Source organism: Melanotaenia boesemani, chromosome 21 (assembly GCF_017639745.1).
Source record: "Melanotaenia boesemani isolate fMelBoe1 chromosome 21, fMelBoe1.pri, whole genome shotgun sequence".
Lineage (NCBI taxonomy): Eukaryota > Metazoa > Chordata > Actinopteri > Atheriniformes > Melanotaeniidae > Melanotaenia > Melanotaenia boesemani.
Window position 1 is genome coordinate 9,093,352 of NC_055702.1, and position 11,326 is coordinate 9,104,677.

Genomic DNA, 11,326 nt, shown 5'->3' on the forward strand with positions numbered 1-11,326 from the left:
AACTTTAGGAGCAAATTAAGCACACAAAAAATACAAGTAATTATTTTACATTTTTACGAATTCCATTCAATGAAGATGAGAGATAAAAAGAGCAAAACAGTGATGCTATAAAAAATAAAGAAAACTCTGTTGATTCTTTTGGCCCAGTGCACAGACTTCACTCCCTCCTCTCTGCAGATGAAGTGTAGTTTCACCATTTTCAGCAGCTTCTTCAGCTCATCCAGGATCAACAGCAGCACATGAGACTCTCCCAGCTGACAGCTGTTGTTCACCTGTGCACAGCCAGGGTTAACACAGTGTGGCTTTATTCTCCCTCAAATGGGTTGCTATCCAGGTGATGTGAAAATGGCTGACTTGAACTATTACTTGAACAAAGTCACAATATTGTGACAATGAAAGTCTAAATACAAATAAATATTTGAAAGATTTATATTCAGATAACCTTGATGGGATCCCTATAACAGCACATGGAGATGTCCAATTTTATTTACTATTCTCCTTCTAAATCCACAAATATACCTTATATTTAAAAGGCAGGAAAACTCATATGTAAACTGTGCCACGTTATGGCTTTTGTGAAGTGTTAAAAATTTTCCAAATTAATAATGCAGGTGCTGCATGCTAATAATCAGATAACACTGTACCTCTTCAACAACAGGCAGGAGCTCATGCTGCTTCTTGCTGGCTTTGCAGATGCAGGAGCAACATATTTGTTTTTCATCCTCTGAAAATACACAAAGTGACTCAAAACAATAAAATATGCACAAAATATAATTCACAGAAATGCTGCTGTTAAAAAATATGAAAGTTCCTGATTCCCAACAACTCATCTGTTTGACTGAAAATATATAAATCAAGTTTTGCTGTGGAAAAAAAAAAAAGTTATGACCTTAATATTGCATATTTTATGACTTGCAGAGTCTCAAAGATAACTGACTGAAAAGTGTCAGTCTTTATGATAGGTTAAATTGTTTCAGGTCAAATTTAAGAGTGAAAGAGAGAGCTATCTGTCTTAGGTGAATGCAACATTGCTCAACCCCAGTCAGCCATATACAAGAGCTCTGCCATTGTGCAGCTAGAAATAAAGATGGGTTGTTATCTGCTATGGGGAAAACCTAATGCTGCCACTCAGTATGTATGAATGTGTGAGCCTATTGGGTGAAAGTGGCTCGGGCAATAGAGCACTGAGCAGCTGGTCTAGTAACTGGAAGACTGTCAGTTCAAATCCTATGTCATCCCAGTCAATCAGTTTAGGTGTCTTTGGACAAGACACTTCACTCACCTTGCCTTCATTGTTACCATCACTGGAGGCACTGGCACAGTGGAGTACCAATGACCAGAGCTATACACCTGCCACAGCAGAGAGCTATTTGTCATTAATATAGTATGATATTTTCACCATTTAGGCAAACAGGAGAACATACATGAACTTGCTTCTACACCCTGCCTTTTAGTTCCTCTTTTGTCTGATTTTACATTTTCAGGGGGTTTATTTTCTCCAAACTGATTCCAGTTCAGAGCCAGAACCTACTTTCTTTTTTCTCCAGCACAAACTAATTGGTAATAAGCTGAAATCAATTTGTAGTTGGGGCCAGAGCAAAAATTAACAAAAAAAAAAAAAAAAAAAAATGTCAGGAGAATTAAACTTATGTTAAGGTATTTATGCAACTAGATATAAAATCTAAGCTCCAAACATTTGTCATCTTGATATTTTAAGCAGCCAAGCGGCATGTGGGTGCAGCATAACAATCATCTGTTATGGGTTGGGGGCGGGGTTATGGAGACTAACCAGACCAGTTTAATGTCAAAACCAGCATGTTTAAAAATTCATTGTGGTAAATTTTAATCTGTTTAGTTCAAGACAAAAACAAAATGGTGCTGCAACATAGATATGTATTGAAAGCTTAGTGTTCCTCTCTTTTTCTGCCTGTTTAATGTTTTGTACCGGACATCTGTGAACGTTGTATGTCATAAAGAGCTGTGTTCACATTCACTTTTACTGTTAAATTTTTAAAGTGTTTTGAGCCAAGTTTATTAACAGGGTGGGAGTTTAAAAGCAACAGCTGGCATTTATATATGGTATCTTGCTCAAAACAGCTTGTAGAAATCCTGTTTGAATTCATGGTACATAAATACAGGTTTCCGACTGTGGCTCAGATGGTCCTTGCCATTATTAACAGCGGTCTGGCGACTGGTGTTGTCCCCTTTTCTTTTAAACACATAGTTGTACAACCCCTGCTCAAAAAGCCTGGCCTTGACTGCTCTGTACTGAGAAAGTGGTATACTTACAGTTATGGTCATTCTTGGACCACCACATCATTGAAGTCTTACCTGCATAGCATGGAATCCGCTTTATTGTTAATGATATTCTCCTGGCCACTGATGCTGGAGATTATGTGTTCCTGGTTCTTCTTAACTTAAAAGCCATATTTGACGTAGTGGACCACAGGATCCTGTTGTCAAGGCTCCAGAACTTGGTAGGGATCCAAGTTACTCTATAAGACTGGTTCAGGTTTTATTTGGCGGACATGTGTGTCAGTATAGCTGGCTTTGAGTCTGTTACAGCTCTTGTGTCCCGCGAGGTTCCACAGGGCTCAGTTTTGGGGCCCCTCCTGTTTTTGTTATATCTGCTTCCTTTAGGGTCCACCCTGAGAAAGCATGACATATCTTTCCATTTGTATGCCAATGATAGCCAGATATATATACCGCTAAAAAAAAGATACGTTTCTCTTATGCCTCTTGTGTCATGCCTCCATGACATCAAGGGTTCGAATGTCCTGAGTTTCCTGAATTTTAATGAAAAAAAAAAAAAAATAATAATGGAGGCTACAGTGTTTGGGGCCAAATGGCTTCAGTGGCCCCTCACCAGTTAATCTGGGCCCCTTGTCTAACTTTTTAAAATCAACTGTCACTAAGATAGGTTTTAAATCGGGCAGTGATTTTAAACAAGATCACCAAATTAAATCTGTGGTAAAATCTAGGTTTTTTAACTCACTAAGGCAAAATCATTTTTAACTTATTCACACTTTGAGACAGTAATTCATCCTTCATCACTTCCTGGCTGGATTACTGCAACACACTTTATCTTGGAGTCAGCCAGTCATCTCTCCAAAACTCATCCAAAATGCTGCTGCTCATCTTCTAGTTGGAGTACTATTTTAGCATTGCTTCACTGGCTGCCTGGGCATTTTTAGAACTCATTTTAAGATTCTTTTATTTGTTTTTAAATCCTTATATAGTCTGACCCAGCTGTACCTCTCTGAGCTGCTTTTTCCATATTCGCCAGCCCCGTGCCTCAGATCAGCTGATCAGCTTCTTTTGAAGGTACTGAGGTCTAGGCGGAAACTCAGAAGTGATAGAGCCTTTGCAGTCGCTGCTTCTAAACTATGAAACTTCTTGCCACTACAGGTTAGAGAAGCCCCATCACTGTCAAATTTTAAAACCTGCCTGAAGACCCATTTTTATGACCTGGCCTTCGTTCCAGCATGAGACACTTGTTTTTATTGCTTTATTGTTTTTAGTGTTTTATTGTTTTACTACTATTGTTTCTGTTTTTACTTTGCATTTTATTGAGTTGAGTTGAGTTGAGTTGAGTTGAGTTGAGTTGAGTTGAGTTGAGTTGAGTTGAATTGAGTTAACATGTGGAAATGCCTGTTGGTGCTACAGAGACCACGCACAAACACCAAATGTTGTTTAAAACACTGTTTTGAAATTAGACTGGTGATAATAAAACATCAGGTTGCAGGAAAAATAAGATAAATGCTGCAATGTGTTCTTTTTTGTGTGAAGATACACAATTTCCCTGCACTGTGGTCTATTACACTAATACACTGGAGAGAGAGTCAACCGTGTTTTCTGGAGAAGTTTAAAGGGACATAAAGACAGACCTTTGTGGTGGTTCTCTGGTTGTGGACAACCACGCCAGTTCTTTGCTTGAACCAACTTAGAATTGCTTCAAGCAAACCAGCTCTGGAACTACTTTGTTGGAAAACCTTCATTTGAGATTGAGGATGTGACTCTGCAGATTCAAAGCAGAAGTCCTCAGCCTCATTGTCCTTGGTTGCTTTTACTTGTGATATGTGTTGTAAGAGATGAAAGACAGTGCATGTTAGAGAGACTTTAAAATATTCCTAAATAAAAATTTAAAGAGTTTAATAGTCACAAGCAGGGTTGACCTGCTTCATCAAGACTGTGTGGTTGAGGTTTAATTGAATATTAAACCATTAAATCAAAATCCACAATCAAAGGACATTTGCTTAAAATGTATTGTTGTAATGTGACTCACCTGTGTTAAAGTTCTCAGTATTAACTTCTTCATGTTTGTCCCCATGGTTGTCCCCATGGTTGTCCCACAAGCTGAACTGATATTGGGAGTTCTTTTCCATCAGATGCATAACCAAGATAGTCTCCAAAAGACTGAGCAGCATCAAAGCAAAGATCACTATGCAGTATGTTGCTGAGAGGAGGGAGCAGGCAATAACATTGTTGTACATTTTGTTTTTGTATTTTCAGAAAAATAAATCTTTTTAGCTCAGTGTGTACCTATGAGTGGAGTCTTGTTGGACATGGAGGGCAGGATGTCATTCAGGATGAGCAGAAGAACAGAGATGGCCAACAGCACAGTGACTTTGAAACCCAGCTTCTCCCCTCGACTGTCAGCGATGAAGAAGGAGGCAAGATCCAGACTTAGGAAGAACAAGATAGGCAACAGGAAATTGATGACATGGAGGAGGGGTCTCCTCTTTATGGAGATCTGGGAAAACAGGTTCAGAGGTCACACTGGATCAGTTTTATGACAACAGAAATGATGATGATGGTGAAGTGACAAAATGAGTAATCAAATAAAAAGAAAATGTCATTGTCTGTGAATTTGGGGTTGGGATTCATTTCAGTCTTGGTATTTTGAGGTCCGGTTCCTGTTTTAATTTTTAGTTCCTTCCCCTTGTGTGTTACTTTCTGTTTTATTTCCTGTTCATTAGGTCGCCTGGTTTTGATTTGCTCATTCACTTCACCTGTTTATTAATCCATCTGTGTGTATATATACCATTTGGTTTCCTTTTCAGTTTGCCAGTTCATTGTCATGTTTCATCCTTGTCAGTGTATCCGTCATGTTTCCAGTTTTGTCCGTGCAAGTGTTTATCATTATACCTTGATTCTGCACCTGTCTGCTTTCTTCCTCATCGTTCTGCAATTTGGTCCTCACATCCCAGTCACCATGACAGAAAAGGCTTATTATCTAAGAAGAAGTACAGTAAATACTTTTTTGGCTTAATAGTATTGCTTGGATTTAAGGGTCAAAATGATAAGTTTGAATTGACTTGAATTCAAGATATATTCACCTTAGATTCTTTTAGAAAACAAAGCTGGTAGTTTTAACACATTTTAAACCCCTTTAAAGGAAGACACTTCCAACCCAACTCTCATGCTCTATCATTTCTTACCCCTTGCATACATTTTTCTCTGCCCTGTCATATTTAAAACTCCTAATCTATACCATATTCCTAAACTATAAGCAGCCTTTAATCACAATAGTTTGATGCAATAAAAGAGCCAAAACAACTTGGTAGTGGCTACAAGCATGTAGTCGCTGTCTGGTGTCTAAAATAGTAATTTATGCTTTTCACTGTGCCATGCAAGCAAAGCAAATTTGTTTCTGTTTTGAAAATGCAATGGAATTTCTCTACTGAAAACAAGTCTCTCCATTTTTCCTTGATGCAACCTAGTTTATGGTCTGTCACTAGTTGTTGTATAATACCTAAATAATTCAGTGGACACAGGTGGGTTTTACTATGGGTGAAGTGAGTAAGCACCCAGGGCACATCTGGGTGAGGGTGCAAGTGCATAAAGAGAGAGAAAAAAATAAATAAATAAATTGCTCTCATTCCCAGGTCATTTTAGTGGAGTGGATCACCCTCACAACTTAACATTGTCTAAGCTCTGAGTTGACAGTGTTGGTTGATGGTCATGTTTTTTATTCGTAAGTCTAGTAACAAATAAATACAAATAGACATTAAAAATTCAAGAATCAGTCAGACGATTAGCTTAAAAAGTCATAGAAGGAAAGAGGAAGAGGGGATAGGACAAAGGATGAAGGTCTGCAGATATATCTTTAAGTGTCATAAAACAGTCTGATGTGTTTTGCTATCTTTTAGCTTCTTGTCACTACGTTGCTACTTATTCACAGGACAGTTTTATTTGGTTTTTAATTTTCATGAACAAACATTTGTTTAAATCTGAGAAAGGAAGATACTGGTCCTTTGTTTAAGTTTGTAATTTGCTGATTTTAACTGTCTATAAAAAGCTGTCTTGTAATTGTGTTTCCAGAACTTGTAAAAGTGTTTTGTATGGGATAAACTTTGTGCCACTGGGGAGCGAATCTGAATTCTTTATATTTGAATATGAATCGTTCAATTTGAATCTGAATATGCCTGTTTGAATAATTGCTTTAAAAAACTGAATCTAAATTACCATATTTGATATTGAATTTTTGTTTTTTATTTGAATTTTAGATCTGAATTTGTATTTCAGATCTGAATTTGAATGGCGAGAACTGAAACTGAACTATGAAAATGAATTAGGTAAAGAATTTTTTTCAAATACAAAAGTTTCAACATTACCAATATACACATTCTAAAAACAAAGATTCAATATTCAAATATAAAGAATTCAGATTCGCTCCCCAGTGGCACAAAGTTTATCCCATAGTTTTGCATCAATGCAAAGTTGCATGTCGTTGGTAAATGCATTTCAGGAATGTATTCAGAACTTTGTGAAAGTGTTTTGCAGTTGCACATGTGAGTTTGCATCTAGGATTGTAAAAGTGTTTCACTTTTCGTAGAGTTTCTTTTTCTGAAATGTAAAGTTATTTTTTCCTTGGTAAAAGCATTATATTTTTGTTTTGTGCATGTAAACAAAGTTTCTATGACGTAAATGTGCATCATAGCAATGTAAAAGTGTTGCAGGGGATATAAATGAGTTTTCACTATTGTTTTGCACTTTCTGGCCACTGTACAAAACCCACTCCAAGCAACATTAGTGGAAATTACATTTTTCTGTTCATTGTTCATTATTCAATGTGAATAGTGTGAATTATATTTAATTCTCTGCTTACACACTGGTCTAGCTGCAATTTGCTAACAGTTTTAAACATGCATATCAAGCTATTTTACTTTTTTTTAACATTATTTAAAGGGCTAGGGCAAAAAATATTTATTGAATTTACATTAGTTAGGTGTGTGGGTATAGTTTACATTACATTACTCAATGATGTTTTGTTAAAACAAAACAAATATAAACCATTCGTAGGACCCTGATGCTTTGCATTTGTTATCTTCCTGCAAACAATTTTGTTTTAATTAGATTTTTAAGTCATGTTTGTCTTTCCTGGTGCGCCGTACAGTGTATCTGAGTTGTTCCCATGTTTTGTCTTCAAAGCTGACATTGAAGTTGTTGACGGAGATTTGCAGGAACTCCCACTCTCCCTGCGTCTTCATCACCTCTCGAGAAAACTGTGTGGCCCGAGAGGAGTTCGAGAAAGGAAAGAGCCGAATTTCCTCCACTGTGGTGACAGAAGAGAGAAATTTAAAGGGCAAGGGGCTATTAAAACATAGCATTCACAATGACTGAAATGTATGGAGATCCCTAGGGGACTCAGGGAGATTTTTTACATTGAGCAAGAAGTTTTACATTAAATAAATAATAAGTTTTGCATTCCCTTGCAAAAAAAAAAAAAAAAAAAAAAAATGGGCCAAGGACACTATCAACAGGGAAGAGGAAGCTTTTTTGCTCTCACACACCTGCGACACTCTCCTCCAGAGATTATTGGGCGGCCAGGCCAATCTGTTGGATCTATCAGAACCATCATGTTGGCCATACATCAGAATAACAGCTAATAAATGACACAGCAGTCAGATGACGCTTCTGAGGAAGAGTGCGGATATAAGTCTTGATAAACAGTATTTTAGAAAGAAGAATAAATTAACCTTTTTGAGATGGAGTTTTTTTTTTTTTTTTTTTTGGCATATTATTAGCTGCGTTTCCATTATAGTATTTCGCAAACAAAAGTGATATTTCTCAAAGTACATTTGTGATTTGCAGGTGTTTCCAATGAATAGTGTTTTGCGCATTAGCCGTTATTCTTGTGTAATCTTCTCTTGCAAGATTCCACATGAGAGGAAGGAGATTTCTAATTCTTTTTAAAACTTGCATTTCGCTGTTGTTTGATATCAAAGATGGCAGTTATATTTTTTTCTTTAATTATTTGTAAAAAGATTTCTGTGTCCTCCTGCATTACTGATACCATGCCATCTTTACTTGAACTGAAGTGGTCTACATCACATCTGAGAATGTGTAAATGCAAAAAAAGTGTTTTCATTAGATTTTCACATTATACTTTATTATCGACACGTCTGAAAAACCACCTCATGAGAGAGTAAAAATTTTTTTGTGATATTTAAGAGGCTTTTCGAACTGTAGGCGTTTCCATTACTGTTTTTTTATTGGGATATTTAGGTTTTGCAAAATTCTAGGTGTAATGGAAATGCACCTATAGAAAACTAGTGGCAGTGATCATGTTTTGGCCAGTAGAAAACAATTTTATTTATTATGCTGTGTTTTTTTTTTTTACACAATTAACAATGTAATCAGTGTCTGTCAGAGAATCCCTTTCATTGTGAGGGAACACAAAAATATTGTAAAGTAATGCAAAAGTGAAAAATCTGCCTATGTCTGTTAGGGGTCTCCGTAGAAATTCACACATTTTGCCCTCACCACAGTGTATTGCAGAACCGATGGATATTGTGCACTCCTGTGTGTCAAAGGGGAACTTGTGGATGTCCATCTCGCAGGTGCTGACCACTTTCATGTCCTCATCACAAAAGACTGTCCCATCATAAGATATGAACATGTATGGATTCTTAGGTGAGTCGTCCTTATTTATCCTGAGACAATACACACACATCTGTTTTAATAATGTGTTTGTAAGGGATTTAAACAGACTGCAATTTCACATTAATCAAGAGGTAAACCAGCATTCTTGCTGTCATAGGTGCTAAATGATGTTTGTTCAATATAATTCAAAAACTGATTCATGCTTTATTATCAAAGCACACAATAAACTCACTGGTCCTCTAAACAAGCATAGCTGGATGTACTTTCAGTGAAAATCAAGCACTTAATGCTAAAACTCTGAATTTATTTGCTTTAGTTTTTCCATCTAGTCTAGATCATTTCTAAAGGTCTATTTTATTGTGGATAAACTTTATCAGTTTGCCTGTCATCAGTGAAGACATAAAATATAAAATCTACATTTTTGGGGGGAAATTAAAGCAACACTAAACAAGTTTCCAACTTTAAAACTTCCTGCTTCTAAACCATTTTGATGGAACAAACGCATCATTGCCCTGCAGCACCTCTTTGTGTTCCAGTCCAAAGCATCACATTGCAGCTGCATTTTGCTTTACGGCACCATGATACAGACCAGCAACTGGATATCAACCCAATGGCCATTTTACACATGTAGAATGACTGATTCAGCAAAAAAAAAAAAAAAAAAAGTTTTCAGAAGAAGTGAGGCAAAGAGAAAGTAGAAGCAAGAGATAAGCAAAGAATCATCATCAAACTGACTTTAACTGGTTGGAGAAATCTCAGAGGAAGAAACAGACCGACAGATGTTAAATTAACCTTCATTAGAGGCCACTAAATTGCAAAAAGTTCACTAGTAAGGTTTTTACACAACGCTAGCTTAGCACAGCATAAAGCCTGTAAAATAGGGTTCAGTCCAAAGATAACAAACCAACTTACCTGCTCAGACAAAATACCATTTGGCCCAAAACAATCCCCATAAAAAGTGAACCTTTTCCAAAGTGTCTATTTGTAATTTTGTTTTTTTTTTTTTTGTTTTTTTTTCTCCACATGTGCTGCTAGCTTACATCTCATAGATGAAGAGGTCCGGTTTCCAGATCAGGTCTTTAGGAATTGAAACCATATTGATTCCACAAAACTGAGCCGGGTCCCACGAGATCCGTTCATCTTTCCACTGCTGCAGTAAATGAAAGGGAATAAAAGAAAAAATATATACCATATATTCTTGCATATACATTTATAAAAAAGAAAAGTTATTAATATTGATTCACTGAACTCACCGCTGAGGCCCAGATAAAAGGAACAAAGGTTTGAGTTTTCTCAACCTAGGAATTAACACAGTCAAACCACTTTCATTCATTTATCTGATAAATCATACACCTGCACAGTGATGCAGTACCTACCACAGACAGGATAGCATAAAGGATGATATCCAACTTTACCACCGTGGTATGTGTGTGGTCCAGAACAGGCCGAGTCAGTTTAAACACACTGTTATCCGCAGTCAGGTTCAGATAATCCAAAACATCCTGGTAACTGCACACTTTACAGCACACCCCATCTATAGGTAAAAGCCAAATCTTCGGTCATGCCAAAGTAATTTTTTTTGTTTGGTTTTACAGCCTTTCTGCTTTTTAATAAGTTCATACTGTTTAAATATATTTGTTTGGAGAAATGTTGTACATAATATGTCATCAAATATAATTTTGTATAGGCTTTATTTAATTATGCTCAACTAACTATAACCCAATTTCCAAAAACACTGGGGTGCTGTGTGTATAATGTAAATTAAAACAGAATGCAATGATTTATGAAACATTTAAAGTCTATACTTTGAGAACATTTTAGTGCTCATTGTTGCATTAAATGAAAAGATAAGAAAACTTCTGGATTTTAAGCCACTTTAAAACCATATAATTCCTTTATGATTATCAGTTTTCTGAAAAAGCAGTGACCTATAAAATATTCCCATCAAAAATTTGGTAGCTTGAAAGGTACACAAACTTGGATATTTTTTACTACATTGAAAACGTAAGAAGTAACAAATCCTCAAAAATTATTGAGTTAGATACAAGAAAAAAAGATGGAACACTTTACTAATCTAACATATAAAAAAGCAAAACAAAGAAATAGAAATCTAACTTACCTGTTAAGATGACCAGGAGGAGAACAACAGCACACATCATTTCTGTAGCTGTGAGTGTGTGTTGCAGCTCTATGAGCGGCTATCCCTGAAACTCAGTTGAGGAGGGCTGGGCATGATGAATGAGCTCACTAGCCGACTGAAATAAGAAATCCCTCCCATGCTGTCATCTATGACTGATGATATATTTGGCTAATAGAGGGTGTACAATATTTGGTGTATATATCAGGCTTTGCTTTGATTTTCATGAAAGGTGCAATCAAGCATAATAGTTTTTAGAGGAGAATAAAAAAATGATTAATTAAATAAAAGGCAGGTGGA

General features: G+C 36.4%; 1 protein-coding gene across 1 annotated transcript; it reads right to left on the minus strand.

Annotated features, from left to right (window-relative positions):
• Positions 1-15: 15 nt before the first annotated feature.
• Positions 16-11,048, minus strand: LOC121632986 (5-hydroxytryptamine receptor 3A-like). The gene is made up of 10 exons (XM_041974830.1): positions 11,009-11,048; positions 10,266-10,423; positions 10,143-10,187; positions 9,930-10,039; positions 8,770-8,939; positions 7,398-7,558; positions 4,543-4,753; positions 4,286-4,456; positions 645-724; positions 16-272 (listed from the first exon to the last, which is right to left on the minus strand). Exons 1-10 carry the CDS (start codon positions 11,046-11,048, stop codon positions 54-56), a joined length of 1,365 nt encoding a protein of 454 aa, XP_041830764.1. The 3' UTR covers positions 16-53.
• Between the last annotated feature and the right edge of the window lie 278 nt (positions 11,049-11,326).

Coding starts and splice junctions, on each gene's coding strand:
- LOC121632986 (XM_041974830.1), bottom strand. CDS start 11,048: ATGATGTGTGCTGTTGTTCTCCTCCTGGTCATCTTAACAG. Junction 4,754..7,397: donor GGGAACAACTCAGATACACT/GTACGGCGCACC, acceptor CTGTTTTCCCAG/ATCTCCATAAAGAGGAGACC. Junction 273..644: donor TCCTGCCTGTTGTTGAAGAG/GTACAGTGTTAT, acceptor GGCTGTGCACAG/GTGAACAACAGCTGTCAGCT.